The 19,185-nt window shown below is 36.0% G+C and overlaps 1 protein-coding gene across 1 annotated transcript in view; it reads right to left on the bottom strand.

The window, feature by feature from the left end:
- Positions 1–1,926: 1,926 nt before the first annotated feature.
- Positions 1,927–19,185, bottom strand: part of SLC41A2 (solute carrier family 41 (magnesium transporter), member 2) — a 49,624-nt gene continuing 32,365 nt past the window's right edge. Inside the window, exons 8-10 of the mRNA XM_010005791.1 lie at positions 13,730–13,861; positions 12,124–12,272; positions 1,927–2,112 (exon numbers count right to left, since the gene is read on the bottom strand). Of these exons, the coding sequence (XP_010004093.1) occupies positions 1,927–2,112; positions 12,124–12,272; positions 13,730–13,861 (467 nt within the window). The remainder of the gene's footprint in view (positions 2,113–12,123; positions 12,273–13,729; positions 13,862–19,185) is intronic.

Here is a 19,185-nt window from a genome sequence, read left to right as displayed (position 1 = left end):
AATGGCAGCTTAGTTGATTCAGGTGGCAGTTCTGTCAAAATAAAACAACTTGCACCTACATCTGTACCAAAAATTAAAAACTATTCTTGAAAAAAAATAATTAAAAATTATTTACATTTAGTCTATTTTAAACAATTTAATAGAACTATTGCCCACAATGCTACATACAAGAGACTATTTTAAATAACATTAGTACAAACTAAGAAAAGTCAGAGAACCTAGAGTTAGAAACATTTAATCTTTCTCTACCATAATAAAAGACGTAATACATATGATTCATTCAAACAACTATATTATCATAACTGTAAGAAAAAGCTTAAATAAAAATGTTTAAACAAGGCAGCTAAAAGTCAGGCATCTAAATCCATGTGTAGGCACTGAATAGCTGGTTTAATTTTCAGAATTGCAAACACTTTCAACTTCGACAGAGTTTAAGGTGACCAACACCTATAGAATTCCCATTAACACTTATCTGCATAATTAATTTAATTCATCTGAGTAGGTCAATCAAATTAAAAGGGAGTATTTATATGGATTTAATCACATGACTAATGTTTATAGGATTACAACATATGCTGATATATGGATTAATTTAATTTCAGTCTTAAAATTTAAAACTTTCAATCACAACATTTAACGTATGAATTGTTTATTTAACTATGCATCTAGGATGTATGCTATAGTCTTTAAAAACATATGCTGTGAGGAACTCCCACTAGATTTTAAAACAGAGTAATTAGCACATTTTTTCAAAGTGGCAACCAGAGTCCTCATGATCAACATATTATTTGAAATATTGACATATACAAATTAGGGAAACCATTCAGAAACAGTAATTTTCCTTACTGACCATATTACTCCCACAGTTTGAAAGCAGAAATCCTGTTAGCAGAGATTGCTGTATAGAAATAGATGACATTGACAGGACTGACATTTTAGAAGTTTCTGTAACTTCCTAAGTGCCTAAACAGGAAACATCATCTTTTATACCCCAACTTTTAATCGGGGATCAGTATTTACAATTGAATCAATGCCTCTAAATACTTCATTATATCAGGACACTGACCATCACAACACCATTAATATCAATTAGTTAAACATATTTTCCATTGCTAAATTAAAATACATTTTCCAACACAAGGAGTTTTAATCATTCATCCATTACTACTGATCAGGTAATTCTTTGTCTTTACTATAGTATTGCTCTAATAAATTACAACAGCAAAATAATTAGATTGCTCTTTTTAGCACAAAGAAACAGGGCTCAGTCCTGCAAACACTTTTCAAGTGTCTAATTTTATAAATGCTTATGGTCATATTAGTATACATAAAATAAAACTTGTGACAATTTTTTAGACAATCAGCATTCAAATCATCTCAGCTGTTATTATTGACATCAAGTGTGCAGTGGTCAGGGAGCTACAGCACTGAAATTGCAAGATAAGAACATATCATCAACTGACCAGGAATGTCTACAAAAATGAATTCATCTGAGGTCTACTAACCACTTTGGTGATAAGATGAAAATCTATACCCACTTTGTTCCTGGGAAGGAAAGACAAGGCAAGCCACTGATTGGGTGAGATCCTCTTCTTCATCACCAGTGAATGAACAATTAAGAGACTGATCTGGTTTGCAATACAGGTAAGGAACAGTTTTTTTAAAAGACTAGCTCTTTTAAAAAGTTAAAACTTGAGAATAGATTGATTTGCCTTTCATTGCATCTAGCAGCAGAGTAAAGGTCTCAAGTAACCTCCTAGTTCCATCCTATTTTATAAAACAAACCAGACTGAAATCAATAAGGCTGTTTTATATCTGTGTCAACTTGATTCCCTTATACCAAGTGGACCAATCACTTTGAGGACCTTCAAATGGAGTGATCGGTCTTGTCAATTCCAGGAAAAGTCATTGCATCCATTGGAATAATTAGTCTCCAACATCACCATCTCTGTCACCTATGAGCCACAGAAAATGGAAGCCTATAGCTAATAAGGCAGTTCCAAGCAGATCTCCCAGTGCAGTAAGATAAGGGATAGAAAAACTGTCAGGATCTTTTCCTTTTTTCCAGAAGTGATGCACCATCCAGTCAGCAATCCATAACAGAGTAAACACCTACGGAACAGCAAACAACCAAAATGTGTATTACCATCCCTTAAGTCATAGTGAAAGAAAGTCAATAGTCAATGTTATTGTCTCCTTAGTACTTAGCATTATTGTATACAACTGCTTTTGAAACAAATATAAAAACATTGTATTAGTTAATTTCAGACTAAAACTCCCCACAACCAGAGAAAGGGACACTTAGCTAACTTCATTGAGGTAACCACATGCACAGGAAGAAGGAACACACTAATGGCATTCTTCACCCATTCCATGCCTGAGGACTCCTGAAAATGGCCAAAAAAAGTAAAAACTCCAACCAAATGTGCAACTGCACCTCTCACACAAGACACCATTCTGCACAGCAGGAGCATAAGTTGGGCTCTGAGATCATTCAGAACCAACTGATGTTGCCTCAGATGAAAAAATCAACACAGCTGTGATTCTTGTTTCCACAGGTCTAGAACCGAGCTGAAATCAGACATGATACAAAGAATACCAGGTCAGATTAAGAACAGCTTCATATGGAATGTATGAACTGAAAAAATGGCCTAGAAGCTACTTCTATGCATGAAATACCAACTTCAGTCCTGTAATAAGGCACACCTGCAATATATATTATGAAACTGTCACAGCAGGCTGAATTTGTCCCAGAATAAAAGATTTCATTCCCAACTGTGAATGTCTGAACATTAGAGAGGTTTGATCTTCATACCAAAGGTATGCATAATCATTAATCCAATTTTAGGAAAGAATTCCTTTAATGTTTCACAGCTGTATGATAAGAGATTCAGGTTCAGTGGAATCATGTGGAGTGGCATGGCACAAGATGAATGGAGAAAGGACCACTAACTAAGATTCCATTTCTTCTTCTCTCTTTTAAGAAGCTGCTTAAGATGAGATAAACACACTATTTTATGTATTTTTACTCAATCAGATCTTTAGGAAGAACAAACGTAAGATAGTTAATACCATAATTAATTTTTTAAAAGTCTACAATGTACATCTAAAGGAATATGCAGTGTCAAAAGTAGTAAAAGGCACAACATTCACATTTTATTTAGCAAATGATCAATTACTGGTATCTAAAGCATCTTTATGTATGCACTCAGTGACCGAAATACTGATAAGATGGTTGCAAGACATTTCTCCACAACATACGATACATTAAAATAAATGTCATATAAAATATTGTGTAGAAAAGTTTCCCGATTAATCTTTGCTTTGCGAAAGTAAATGTTAAAGTACAAGCTTGAATTTCTAATTAAAAAAAAAAAAAGGAATAAAAAGAAAGGGAGGAGTATTTGCTTAATGAAAAATGCATGGGTTATTTATTTAAACATATCTTCTGAAAAGGGAACTCTGTCGTCTAAGCTAATTATGCAAGTCTTAGGTGTGCTGACTGGAATCCAAACAAATATATTTCAAACAGATGTTTTCTTTGGAAGACTATCAGATTCTTTGAGTCAGTTCCTTCTAACAGAGACAAAAAGGGGCCTGTTTATAAAAGATACTGTACATTAACATCTCTTACAGGATGTGCACAGAAGACTCTGTAGCGCCTCACATCAACAATAATTATGCATGTCCTACTAGAAGATGAGAACATTCATTTCAAGAACTATTTATAATGCATTTATATAACACAACCAATTAGACATAACACACAGTTCAATTGAAATTACAGTATAGGCTTTTGCCTTTTAAAAATCATGACATGAAAACTTTTTGGTTTAATATATATTTTCCATCCTAAAATAACAGACTTACATTGCTGAAAAAAATAGGTGGTCTGGAAATGAAGTTCTGATAATCTTTCCAAACAGTTATTTCTGCTATATTAACTTGTGGATGCATAGTATATAATGCAATTTATAAGAAACCTGGCTTCTGTAAGTGACAGGAAAAAACTTAGAGCATTTGATAATAATTGATACTTCTAACAGTATATGATGGCAGCTGGAACATAGTGCTTGCAGAATAAGTTAAGAGACTGCAGTTCACCATTCTTTATTGGGGTGAGGGAATAATGCTATCAGCATGCATCTACATGGCTAGAAACTCACTGATACTTAAGAATGATATAAATAAGTCTTTAGGAATGGTTACTTATTTGGCCATAGTTGTTGGTGCTGTAAGACAGAAGTCAATCACTGACTTAAATCTTTAATGAGGTTTTGGTTCCTATCAATTTTAGAGAGGGTGTTCAAAGTCATTAATCAACTGCTATTTTTTTAAGAAAATAAGCAAAAGCCCAACCTATGAGTTTGCTGAATTTTTGAAAGTAAGACAGTCCTGAAATTCAAAGTTGTAAGAAAACTCACTCACAAAGATCTGACAGATGTAAAAAGAAGAAAATAATACAAAAGACACTATTAGACTTGTTGCTTTAGTGGCAAGACACATCAGATGTTCTGGGATTTATCAGTGACCTATGCTTCTTTCAGCCAGATCTGACAGATGGCACAGCAGTACAAATACTCTGAACTTCCACTCTGCACTCAAGCTACAAAGAAGAAAACTTTTCTACTTCAAATTGAAAACCAGCTGGTTTTGAGCGGTAAAAATGAAGGGATCAACATTACAGAAAAGCCTAATAACATGGTAGAAAAATTATCTGTTTAGTATTAAATACTGTTTACCAGTCATAAGAAAAGCCTGTAAATATAAGCAGGTTTTCAAGATGTGAGTTACTATTTCAAACTTATTTAACATACAGAGGAAGAGAATAATAAAGTGCTTTTTGAAAAAAAATAAAATAAAAATTAATAGCACTAGAATTACAAAAACAGAGTACTAGGTATTCTCCCAGACTGAAGAATTAAATAAAACCAAGGCTTAAGAAAAGTAAAAAATCACTAAATATCTATATACATTAAAAACGTCTGTGTAAGAAACAGGAAACACTCTCTAGTCAATGATCAAGAAAAAGAAACCTCAGAACAAGCACTGCAAAAATACAGGTAAAACTCCAGATGTTTTGATATTTAAAAGGAAGATTAAAGTTATTACTCTTCTGGAAAAAAAAATACAATAAAAATGAAACTAAAGACATCGATACTTTTAGGCTGTATTCCTACAAAGACCTATCAGTCATGTTGTCAAAAAAAGGCTCAGAAGAAAGAAGCAGCAGCATATAGCATTAAGAACGAGAGGGAGAGACAGAAGGAGGAAAAGAGCAAGACTGAAGACTCTCAAACCCTAATGTTGAAGAACCTGAAAATAAGGAGCATAAGTACACACACTATTTTATAAAACAAAGGGCAGTAACAGAGAGTAACACTTGATACTGAACTTTCTGATTCAAATAATGAATATCAGATTGAATATCAGATTGAATGTTTAAATAAGAGTAAGTCTCGCTATCTGAAGCTCAAATCTTGTGATTGCAAGGCTAGATCTTGTAACACTATGCACTACAAAGCAGTTATGTTTCCTTTATTGCTGGGCACAAAAGTTCCTTTCATTCTTTGCAGGTTGTCAGATAGAAATAACAAGTCTAGCTAAAAAAAATATTATTTTGTCTTTTGAATGTAGCAAGACACCCTAAAAACATTTTCTCATGGAATTAATTTCTCATGACTTCTGAAATGGGAAAAGAATGGAACCCTATTATTTAAAATAATAATGCCTAACTCCCTTCAAATATTTTTAATACCATAGCCTAATTGATACATTGTAGGATGCTACAATATTTTTACAGTTTCTTTCAACTGGGATGACCATATTTCATCAGTGAATGCATGTCAAATTTACAGTGATTAAAAGTATAACATGCAAATATTTGTAAACCAGGTTTAAATCTTTCATGTTTGTATTAGCTTATACATTAGTCACTGTAATTACTGAATTTCAACACCAGACTGGAAAGAGAAATTTGGGGTTTATATTTGCATATGCTTTTTTCACATGGGTGTTATCAAAATTCTACTGTATGTTTAGTATGTAGAACCAAGACCTTTTAGCAGTTTATTCAGCATGCCTTAGATGGACAGGACATCTGTATGTTGCTAGTACTGCTGCTTCACCTTAAATCATTTCCATATGAAGGTGCATTACAAAATAGTTTCATTCTGTTACTTCAGACAGGAAACACAGATGCAAATAAACTGTGGTTACCTTTTTTTTCAAATATCTATACTGACTCAAAATTCACCTATAATGTAACCATGACAAGATCTGATAATTACTGCACAAGAACTCTTATAAATCCATGAATATTGGAGACAAGTTTGGGATTTTTAAATTATGAGTCAAAAACCCCAATTAAGGATCTACAAAACCTACTGTGTCCCAACATCATTCTCACCAGATTTATGGTTTATGTCTTCTAGTGGTTTTGGCCCTTCATTAAGTTAATTTTTAAATTATAAACTACATGTGTCAGATTTTAAAAGGTTTTTGAATCTTCATGTGAAACTAAGTAGTAACCATAGAGAACTCATAATAGATCTACACTGAATTTACTTGCTGACTTTCCATTGTCTGCAGCCAGATTTCAGTAATTCTGTAAACTCTCAGAGTAGGGCCTATATATGTTTTTCAAGAGAAGTTTTTCTCCGCTGTCTTCTCACTGTCTTCATCAGCATATCTAATGTGTCTCTTGTCCAGAGGAAACAAGTCACTATTTCCTCTAAACAAACAGATATTTCCTTCAATGTCTGGCTGCAGAGAAACCACAGAGCAGCAAGGTCTTTTTTTGCTGTTGTTGTTTGTTTTGCAGCTAAGAGCTGCACTATAGTAGCAAGTGCCCAGACAGTATAACATAAATTTATGTGAGACTAAAACTTTATCTAAGTAAAAAAAAGGATACCATTTTAACTGAGGTCGTTTCTAAATCTATTTGATTATATTGATAAAATTTTGTGGGAAGGAGCTTTTTTTATTATTATTATTCCACAGTTTAAATACAAATTCCTTAGACTGTCTTCTTGATTTCTTTGCAGCTTTGCCAGTCACCCTGGTTTGACCAAGGCAGCTCTAATTTCAGGCTGTTCGTTAGCTTTCTGCATGAGGAGTGCAATCCAGTCCATTCAGTGTTCAGGTATGCTCAACCTGCACTAGTTGTAGAACAAGTCTCTCTGTTATGCTACATACATAAGCACTTTGAGCTCAGCTTTCTGGAGGCAAAAAAAAAAATGTATCCCTGATAATGACTCGGCCAGGCTTCTGCCACTGACAGCAACATGCCTGGAAGCAAAAGAGCAGGTGATACCCACATTCAGATCACAGTGAATCTGCTTCTCATGCTGCAATGAAAAAGCACTGAACATGCATAAGCTTCTAGGTTTGGATCTTAGTTTCCACATTTCCTTGAACTGTGTAGTCTCTTTAGCAGTAATATGCTCTACATTTTGGAAGAAACCTTTCCTATTAGAAAAAACAGTATTTAAAATGCATCAATATTTTCTCTACAAACACAAGCTTCCCTGTTTCTCTATAATGTACAGAATACCCCAAGAGATATTTTTCCACATTGAAGAGGCCCATCCCACCACTAGAATCCTCACACTAGTGTGAAATCCAAGACCTTTGTGATGTGAGGAGGAAGTCATTATGAGCACTGCTGAATTCTTAAGTTTTCTATTGCCCCAAACAACCCCAAAGCACCACAAAAGTAACTTCACAGTAGTAGACATCTGACCTTCACTGGATAAGAAGAACTACATTTTGGAATTACTTATTTGCTTGGTAATAGCTCTGGGAATCTCCTATTGTTTGTTTATTCCCAGAGTCTTTAATGTAACTGTGTGCTCAGATTTAGTTAGGAGGTGTGAAAATTCCTTTGAGGGCATTTTGCTGGCTCAGTGAGAAGGTCAACGAACAGAGGCTGTCTTTGAACACTCAAAGCCCTGTGCCAGAACTGATGGCTTGGCAATTCCAGGGCTGCTCTCATTCTACTGCAGGTTGACAAAACACAGGATGAAACTTTGCTCAGTGCAAAGCCTCATACAGTTAAAAAAACACTTGTGCCTTTGTCAAGTATAAGAGGGATTGCTTTTTCAAGTCATACATTCTTTATTCGTCAAACACCAGATGGTAACTGTATGCAGCATGCTGGGATGTGTGCATGTCTGACTTGGTTTTGTAAAATTGTCAAGAAAAGAGTATTCCTCGTAAATAGAGGCTAATCACCAAATGCAAAACACATTTGAAATCAATCTACTGGTTTTCACTAATGCAGATTGGCTTGCCCAGGTACTGTGCCCTGTATATGAAGTGCCCTACATACTTTAAGAGCATAAATTATTTTATTCTATTTTCCTCTGATGCTGTCATTCATAAACAGAAAGCAGACTCTTCACTACAGAGCTTATACAGACCTTTTGAACTGAAGCCTAGAAGTTCTAATCAAATGCAGATTAATATAAATATTTGTGTAGTTTTACTCACCTCTATGAAAATATAATTGTGAAATCTTCACCCCACTAGAGGAAGCAATGCCTTGGATCTCGATAGCATCAATTTATCAATTTAATTGAAGAACATTTCAAGAATATGCATTTATTTAAAGAACAGAAACAACTGTACTATTAAAGGTAGGGAAATTAAAATAAAAGAAACTAAAACACTTTCTGGATTTTTGTAATCTAGAAACTCAGAACGGTTTTGCTTACAGAGAATCAGAGACAATGCAGGTAACACTGTCTACTCACACAGTTTAAAATACTTTAATTCCATGATTTTTAGAAACAACTACATATTCTGTAAAATTGTACTTTTACTACATAGCATATATTTGGTCAATAATAAATAAATCATATTATTGTTAATGTACATCTTGTCATATTAATTAGTTCTTTCCCATAAATATTTCAATTAAATGACATGCTGGGGAGAGAATACCACTTTGGGGAGAGGAATACTGAAGCTTGCAGGCAATCTGAAAAAGCCTTGTTAAAATGCTAAATAGAATTAATATACATGTTCCAAACTTATTGTAGAGATAATGTGGAATAGTATACACTGATAGAGAAAGAGTGAAATATAGAAGTCATAATTAAAGATTTTGTGTTAACATTTCCTTGATTTTTTCAGCTTCCTATAACATTTCAGTTCTGCTTTTGTTATTTCCCAAACCCCTTCCTCTCCATTTTAAATACACGCAGAGCTGGGCAATGAGAGATAACTGGATCTTCCAGTTAATTGAAAAAATCTATTTCAGTCTATGGTAAAACATATTACTAAATAATTTAAAATCTTACAATAGTCACTTGAATTTTAAATATGGAAAATTCACTTTGTTACTGCTGTTTGTTTTTAATATAGCATTAATTTTTTAACATCTTGGAAAAAATGTAAATAGGTGATATATTGCCATAATCATTATTCAGCTTGCCTTTCCACCCTCCAGCTCAAGTAAGGAACTGGAAAGGGCAAAGTAGTGGTATCAAACCTCCTCAAATAGAGGACTGATCATAATTAACTCTTCCCTTTGGAAATCACTATGTTCTATTAAATTGTCATCTACTATCTCAAACATAAAGATACAGCTTGCAAGCAGGCTTGTAATTTTTGACATCCGTTTTCATATGCCTTCCATGCAAAGTGAAAATAAATGCAAAGTCCAGTATACTATAAGAAAAGCCTAGAATGTTCTTTCACTGATCAAAATTGGATTTGCTTTGTTGATAATGGAAACTACAATAATTAGCTGTGAGGTTCTCCAGTTTTCCAGCAGAACTAGAAAAGCTCTCATTGGGAGGATGAAAATATAAAAGAATTCTGGAAAACGTAAGATTCCTCTGTAAAAGTAAGATTAGTAAATTTTGGCTTATGCCAAAAGAAAAAGCAGCTTGGAAACTGTTCTTTACTATATCAAGGTGTATGGATGACATCACTGAAAAAGGGAAGAGGAATGTCTACAAGTGTTTTCCTTGAGAAAGGAAAAACTAAAAAGCACACAACTGCAGAAGGCAATTGCTTCAGACTGACAGGTAAATAACATATGGTCAAGATTTCATGGTTAAAGCAAGAAATGTCTCCCTGAAAATTCTAAATCTGCTCTGATTAGAGGTACGTAAAACTAAAATAATCACTACTAGAAAAATGCCAGAATAATTAAAATGGGGAAAATAATATATTAATATTTTCAGAAGGTGCTAAAAAAAAAAAAAAGGGGGGGGGGGTTCCCAATTTTAAATCTGTTAAGACCCATGAGACTTTATAGACTGCAATATTGTTACTCAATTTCAAAGTAAATCTATCTTGTACTGCCTGTTATGGCTAAAGAGAAGGTAAAGACAAAAAAATCATCTATAAAAGTGAGTGGCAAAAAGAGAAAAAAAAGCTATATGTCTGCTTTATAGGTGAAAAATCAAGAACATCAGGTCTGTCCTTATGGACTGCAATGGAGATGCATAACTGCAAAAATGAATACCCTTAGCAGACCTAGTATTTATAAAAGTCAACTTCACACATGTATATGTGTCGATGCTGGGTCTGAATTACTGTGTGATCTGAGAGTCCTGCCCTAATGCTTTAACTCGGTCTTCAGCTGAACCTTTGCATTTCTCACATCTTACCCTATCCTTTGCTGCTAAAGAAAAGGGTTGCATCCCTGTACATATTACGATTTCAGTTCTGTGAGCAGGAGAAATCCATGGAATTCACATGGATTGATTAATTCAGGTTAACTCCCAAGTGAAATCTCTGAAGTCTAATCATGGCTGAAATCACACTGCAGTCTTACCTCCAGCAGAGGCATTAACAGGCGCTCTTTCCCCAACCTGTTTTGTAAAGCTTGTAAAAACTTAGTATCACTGAGAGAGCCGAGATGTAGAAAACTGGACTAAAATGGACCAAAGGATTCACAAGTTAGAAAGGACAGTCTGACAGAGAGAGCAGACAGAGTGAAAGAACAGCATTGTTTCCTCAGGAAAAAGCATCGTAAAACAAGTGATAAGGCTGCAAACTAGGAATACTATGCAAGAGGGAAATGAAAAGTAACTTTTAACTTTCAGTATGATATTCTCACTTGCAATGGTTGGAACATGACCACTTATATTCTACCAAAAAAATGATAAAATTCTCATTTGAAATTAAAACATTAATAGCTTTTGAAACCTATCTTCATTGAAATAGCAATGTGATAAACACAGAAAAACAATGCAGAATATTAAAAATTATAATTGTTATTAAGGATTGACTGATGATAATGTTGTTTGTACTTCAAGACTAATTTAGTCACATTTTTAGAAGCAGTATGTATATTTAACTTACAGATGTTTCAACTGTATTTTTTTGTGTGAGATGAACAGTCAATTTTTATTTTTAAAATACAATGAAACATTGTAGTTTCAGCCAAGTTTTAGCTAAAAATTGGCTGTGGATTTAGTAAAAACATTTTATTTTGCATTACTGATTTCTATACATGAAATTATTTCAACTTAAGACATTACTGTTTCAAAAGGCATCTTTCCAGAACTGCCCTTGTTGGGTGTGAACAGGTCACTAGGTAAGATCAGCCAAAAAAATGTAACAATGTTTGACAATCAAAGCAATTACAATTTTTTGTCCAGTGATTGCTGTCAGACTTATTTCAACTTTAATAAGTATTAAGAATGCACCAGCCAAGCCATAACATTCTCATCTACAGCATTTTTTACTGTGTTAACTAAAACAGTAATGTGAACCACTTTAAGAGATTTCTATGGGAGTTTTCCTTGATGTATTAATTATTCATAAATGCTACTTTTCCTTCTCTCCATCTTCCCTCCAGTTCATTAAAATAATGGGAGTTTTAGATGCAAAGGTTCCAAGAAGCAGGCAAAAGGGAAAGTGAGTGATGCATGACCGGGAAATAAAGCAGTCAAGTGTCTTCTGAAAAGCACTCACAATACAAATGCACCTGTGTAAGCTGTATACATGTGGAGATAATGAGTTACTTCAAAACAATGCTGCAAATCTGTATTAACCCTTACTGTCTTGTGCTCTTCATAAGATTTCACAAATCAGATAAAACATTATTTTCTTCAAGAACTCGATTTAACACAAGCATTTTCAAGTTGTATTTGCTCTTACCTGTAGCAGAGCTGCAAACAAATATACTGCTATGAAGATAGGAGTTAAAGAAGTGTGGCCACTTTTCATTAAGTGGATAGTGTACAAGAAAATCAGGTGTCCAGGAATCACCAAAAGAAGCAAAACTTGGGCTGATTTGTTATTTACTCCTACAATTAAAAAAAAAATTCCAAAATTCAGTTAAGCTATTCAATTACTGTATCAGATTTTTAGTAATTTTAATATAAAAGGCAGTTTTGGAATTTGATAGCATTGACTATTGAGGAACAGCAGGACTGCACCTGGAGTACTGTGTACAGCTCTGGGGCTCTCAGCACAAGAAAGATATAGACCTGTTGGAGAGGGTCCAGAGAAGGGCCACCAAGATGATCAAAGGCCTCTGCTATGAAGACAGGCTGAGAGAGTTGGAGCTGTTCAGCCTAGAGAACAGAAGGCTCTGGGGAGGCCTCATAGCACCTTCCACTACTTGAAAGGGGCTACAGGAAAGCTGGGGAGGGGCTTTTCATTAGAGAAGATAGTGATAGGACAAGGGGTAATGGTTTTAAACAGAGACAGGGGAGATTTAGGTTAGATATTAGGAAGAAATTCTTCACTATAAGGGTGGTGAGGAACTGGAATGGGTTGCCCAGGGAGGTTTTTGATGCCCGATCCCTGGAGGTTTTAAGGCCAGGTTGGACAAGGTTTTGTGCAACCTGGTCTAGTGGTAGGTTTCCCTGCTCATGGCAGGGGGCTTGGAACTCAATGGTCTTTAAGGTCGCTTCCAACCTTAATGATTCTATGATTCTATGCTTATTTTCTGGTAAAATACTCCTTAGGAATTTTCACAAAAAAACACTCCTAGTGTCTGCCAGAGAAGTTAAATAGGGCCGTTGCAGAAGAGGGTGTAAACTGCCTGCTTTCATGCTGTACTCAGGTAATACCATCTATGTTTTTTGAACTGCAGTGATGTCCTAAAGCCTTCCTAGAAAAGAGGATATTTTAGACATAATATTAAAGACATCCTCGAAAATGCCTTGTATCTCTAAAAAGTAATCCCACATTTACAGTTTTCTCACCTGTTCCAATTCATTTCATAAATATGAAAGTGTAATACATGCTACTGACACATCACATTTCACCACAGTTACTACATTATTAGGAAAAGGGACAATGCAGGAGAGTTTTGGCTGTGAAGCAGAAATGTAGAAAGAAAAGGGGAAATGGAAAGAAGGGACTTGGCTTAGTAATGTTATATATAAAGCTTGGTTTGAGAAGAGTGTTTTGAACTTCTGGAGGTAAGTGACAAAGGTTAGCAGTAGGTAAACAAGCTAAGGAAAGATGAAAATTGAAATCCTTCTAAGAGGGTATCATAGTGTCCTGCCTCATCAATCCCTGTCTTTGACCCTTGCCAGGGTTACACCTCTCTATGTGTTGCCTCCTACAGGAGTTCCTTGTGATTCTCATAGGCAAACAGCTGCAGGGTTTGAAACTGCCAAAGCTCTGCTGCCTTTGAATGGTGTACAACAGTTCCAGTTTGCTGACATTTCTCAATGGTGGCACAGTCTGGCATACAGGGGAAACAAGAGGAGACATGAGACAGTAGTTTTAACTAGAAACAAATACATACCTGTACCACAATAGGTTCTGCATGGGTAATAGCAACCCTTGGCTTCTTCTGGTAGCTCTCCAGGAATGCTGTGCAAATGGAGGTAGGTAGAAATTCTGCTAGCTTGAATAGCTACTAGATTACCACCAATACCTGAAATATGAAAGGGAAGAAGTGGTAACATTTCAACAATTTTTTCCTCCACTAGGCAGTATTTTGCAAATTCACCAACTTCCTCAATGTTTACCACAGTCCCCTACATATAAAAGTAAAAAAGAGAAACATATTTAGAATACATATTAGTTATAGACAGGCTAAAACCAAGCACTAGAATAAGTAAAAAGCTTGGGCTACAAATTGGAGTATCCCTGGATATTTGGAATCCAAATCAGAAATCTGGATATTTGGAGATTAGTTCTACTTCATGGTAAGTGCAAAAGATTCCTTCAAAAGGTCCAATCTGATGCTTTCTCGTAGGTGAAGCTCCCTTTTATTGCTCCCTCTTCTTCGGAAATCCCTCCTGGAACCAGAGAAGTATTATAGAGTTGTGCCACTGCTGGATTACCTTCCTAGGTCGGTATTGCGGGCAAGTATAAATAATGCAAAGCAGATGCACCTCTCTATCTCAAACATTAATGCAGACTTCACACACAAAACAATAGGGCTGGAAAAGACTCCAAGAGCTAATCTATCCTTTCCCCTTTGCTACAGAGCAGGATTAACTATAACCTTCTGCCATTCATAATTCAGGTTGAAAGGACAGGAGAAGTGCCTGAATAACTGATTTTTTAAATAATGGTGATGATGGAGATTCTACTCTCCGTGACAACTCCTGATACACATTCCATGAGAACAAAGATTTTTATGAAACAATTTCTATGAAACAAATGAAAACATGATGTGAAGAGAAGTGGCTGGCATTGCTACAAGGCCACTGTCAATAATCTCTGAAAACTCAAGGAGATCAGGGGATATCCCTAACAATTTGAAGAGGACAAATATCACATGCATCTTTAGCCAAAAAAATTGACATTTTCCCACAGTTTCCTCCTAGACCAACTAGCAAGTTTCAGAATGGATGGGCAGCGTGTGAGATGAGTAGAAAATTGGCTAGCAAGTGGCATTCAGAGAGGATGGTGACCCAACCCATGTTTTTCACTCGGGCTGGCAGCCTGTCACAAGAGGGGGCCCTGAGGGATTGATACTGGGCCTCACATTGTCCAACAACTTCAATAATTACCTGGATGATGGGACTGAAAGCACTCTTACCAGTTTTGCTGATGACACTAAACTGGGTGCTGAGGTGGACCCGTCAGAATGCAAAGCCATCTTACAGGGAAACCTGGATAGGCTGGTAGAGTGGGCTAGCAAGAACACTATGAAGTTTAACAAACACAAGTGCAAAGTCTTGCACCTGGGACAACATAACCAAAAAGCCCAGTACAGGCTAGGATCGGGGTGACTGGGGAGCAGCCTTGCTGAAAGGGACCTGGTGGTCCTGGTGGTTGAGGTGAACGTGAGTTAGCAGTTGGCTGCTGCAGCAAGGAAGGAAACTTGGATCCTGGGCTGCATCCATCTTCATTTGCAGAAATTGAGACAGGATCATCCTACTCTACCCTGTGCTTGTCAGGCCACAACTGGAGTACTGTGTCCAGTCCTGGTCCCCACAATTCAAGAAAGATATAGACAGACTGGAGAAAGTCTAAAGGGGGGCCCCATGAAGATGATCAAAAGGCTGGAGAGTATCCCTATAAGGGTACGATTGAACTAGATGATCTTAAAGGTCTTTTCCAACCAGAATGATTCTGTGAAAGACTGCAGGAGTTATGTCTTTCCTCCCAGGAGAAGAGAAGCCTCAGGAAAGACCTCAACACAGTTTTCCAGTAATTACAGGGCAGCTACAAAGTGGACTGAGGCTTCACAAGAGGACAAAGGGCAATGGGTACAAGTTGCACCAGAAAAGGTTTCATCTTCATATGAGAAGGAATTTTTTACAGTGAGAATAATCATTTATTGGAATAACCACCCCATGTACACAGTAGAGTCTCCACTACTGGAGGATTTCAAGACATGACTGGATGAGGTGCTAGGCTCCCTTTCCAGCAACAGGTTGCTCTGAGAAGATATGATTAGGCAAATCTTGCTGCCACTTCAGAAGGAGAATGTCCTTGTTTATTGTAGTTGAGCTGATTTGTTTATGTGATGCTTAGGGATTTGGCTGATTACAGAACAAACGTCTATAGCCACCAGAAGACACTATTTGCCCAATTCTTTTGAGGATGATGCAGTGGTTAGGACAAATATCTAGTACTGAGAACTCCAGTCTCACGCCTGCTTAAAGAGAATTAATGGCAGAGCCTAACAAGGGATCCAAACTTCTAACAAAAAGGCTTCAAATATAAATCAGGGAATAGGGTAGAAAAAAAATATCACAAAGTTGGCAGAAAGGACTGTTTATGAAACTTACCTGCATCTTCCCTGCCAGAAGATATGGGGAGAAAAAGTGACTTATCCAAAAGGATAAGTCAGTCTTTGCAAATAAAATTAAAATAACAGTAGGGCTTTTTTTTGCAGATAAAATACAGAACCAGAAGCAAAATAAGGGATTTAAACTACAAAAGGGTTTAAAACAATCTAGGTAGGGTCCAAAGTCCGTTTTTCAACTGAGAACAATTATGTTGAGATTTCTGACAAATGCGAAATAGGCATAGAAAGAAATAAAACTAAGGATCAACTACATTTGGATAGGGATCAGATAATTTCTGTGACTGAATTATAAAAGAGCTGTTATGTAAAACTGCTTCTTAATAAAGCTACAAAGCTGGGGATGGTGCCATATGACTAGAAAATATGAGACAGTTTCTCCCTAAAAAGGAGAGGATAAGAGCAATCCAGGTAATTATAAGCAGGCTAACAACTGCAATAACTGGTACATTCAATACAACAACAACAACAAAAAAATTAAAAAATTTGTAAACTCTTATCTCATTATCTCTATTGATTATAGCACTGTGAGAAAAATAAAAGAAGTAAATGGGACTGCTATTCAGTGTATGGTTTGAGGCTTTTAGCAATACAACCATAAACCATGTTCGCAAAAAAACCTCCCAGATTCCAAGTATTTCCTAGGATGTACGCAGTTTCCTCTTGTGACTAATAATCACCTGCTTCAACAAATTCAGACAATCAGAAATATGACAATCTGGACCTCTTTCCTTAATTAATAATGAATGAAACTAAGTGAGTGAAAAGACTTAAGGAAAATGGAAATTTCCCCATTTGAAACAGCAATAAAAAAAACTGTCTGGACAAAGGAGACATGGACAGGCCATGAGATTGGTAGTCAGTCTTTTGATGGATAGCTAATAATAAAAAATCTTTTTACTTTGATAATCAGTGCTTAGAGAAAGTATGCCCCAAGCCCTATTAAGCATGGAGATGAGGAAAAAAAAGTAGTTGAAAACTACTGAAAGTGATTCTAAACAAAACTGCCTAGCTTTGGGACACTGGTAAAAGGAGGTGGTATCTGCTCTGCAAAGGAAATTGATATGCTAATTAAATCAGCCAGTGTGGAATGTGATTTCAAGAGGTGTAACATTCTCTTTTCAATTTTAATTACGGCTAGGTTGAACATATACAATATATTTTAGCTAAATGGAAATGCAGCACCCATATGTTAAGTAAAACTTTTAGATTTCATTTGGTCTGAGTCTCAATAATCTAATATCAGTGGCATATTTTTAACTCAGAGAAGACAGGCAAGTGTACTAAAGTGTGAAAACCTTCTAGAATCTATACATCCCATTCAGTCTCAATCAGCCAATAATGTATGATGATGGACAGCAGCAGTCACCACTATTTTTCAGTTCTGCCATTCATTTACCAGTTCTTCCTAAGAATTTTTGAACCTTTGGGCCAATTTCAACCATGTTCAACTCAAAGACAGAGATACAAATTACCTCCAAGTATGGTTAAACAAGCTAAAAAAGGAAACAGGGGATAGGTAAATGAAGAGTGTGCCCTCAGTAATACAAGCTGCATAGCTAGCACCATAATCTTGCCATCTGGCTAGTCGGCATCTAGCTTGGAGCTAGGCATGATGCCTCCTACCCAACCAGTAGTTTGTTGACACAGAAAAGGAATGATGATGTTGTGGAAAGCAGAAGGAAAATGGAGAGAATGTTGTGGAGAACAGGTACTGCAGGGACATGAGGCCATAGGGAACTGGGGGCTGAAAGGGCTAATTGGTGCTCTAAAAACTCGGGATATAAATCAGCATGGAATCAGATTTCATTATTCTGCTGGTCATAGAAAGGCTTGTATAAAGCTGTGCTTGCATTGAATAAATCACTTCAATATGTACACAGATATTCCATTTGTTTTGTAACAGCAGTTACTGTGCATGTGAAGTTACCTCGGCAGTATCAGATTAATCAGATCCTTGCAAAAAGCAGAAAAGAGACAAAACTCTGTAGGTTGAGAAGACGTCAATACACAAAACGAGACAGCTTCTCAGCATCTTCTGAATGCATAAAATGGCTGTGTGCTCAGCAGCTGCTCATACTATGAAAATCTCTGTAGATATATATGAGGACTGTTTCCATTAACATTTAAGTCAGATTTTTATTTTTTTTTCCTGGAAAACAGTATTGCAGTCATCATAGCAAATAATTAATAATAGAGACTAAATGTGTTAGCTTCTTTCCATTCTCATAAGACCTACAGCACAGAGGAAAATAATTTCTTTCAAAAGGAAAACCCTGCAACTGTTACTGCATTCCTTTCAGAACAGCAGATGAGAGTGTTACTTTTGTCAATAAGCAGAAGAGACATTGTCTGCTAAAGTGTGAAGGATGACTTAAAACATAAAAAGAAAATGGAAAACCTCATCATTTTGTCGAGTCAGTTAATGGCTAAGCAAGAATAAATACTTCTGAAAAATGTTAGCACAGTTCTTTTGTCTACCAAGCACTGAAAATTATATTCAAAGTAGAGCCAAAACTTTTTCCTATATTTGCAAATAGGCCTATGGGCATGATTGTTTTAATCATTATCTGGAAAAAAAATTCCTAATAATAGAAGTAACCATGCTATTCTGAAAACCACATTAAAGTACTTTACATCAATGCATCTCAAAGAACACTTCAAAGCAAATCTGTGTCTCATAACCCTCATTACAGGTAAAAAAAAAGAAAGCTAAGGAATTTGGATGGGTCCTGCTGACACAGACTAGCCTGAGACCATCCAGTGCTCTGTGTAGCACACTGGGCTGTTTTTTTAACTCAGACCTTCTACTGCATGTTTTGATACACAGAGTAATATTTTCCAGGCAAAACTGAGATGAGTGCCTGATAAACCAGAGGGTACCGGATAAGCTAGAGAATGGGGTCAAGATGAATCTCGTGAAGTTCATCAGCAGTGTAGAAATTCTTTCTAATATCCAACCTAAACATCCCCTGCCACAACTTCAGGCAATT

The sequence above is a fragment of the Chaetura pelagica genome, unplaced genomic scaffold (genome assembly GCF_000747805.2).
Source record: "Chaetura pelagica isolate M959 unplaced genomic scaffold, ChaPel_1.0 scaffold79, whole genome shotgun sequence".
Lineage (NCBI taxonomy): Eukaryota > Metazoa > Chordata > Aves > Apodiformes > Apodidae > Chaetura > Chaetura pelagica.
The sequence above is the reverse complement of the archived record's forward strand: the minus strand, read 5'-3'. Positions and strand labels throughout refer to the sequence as shown.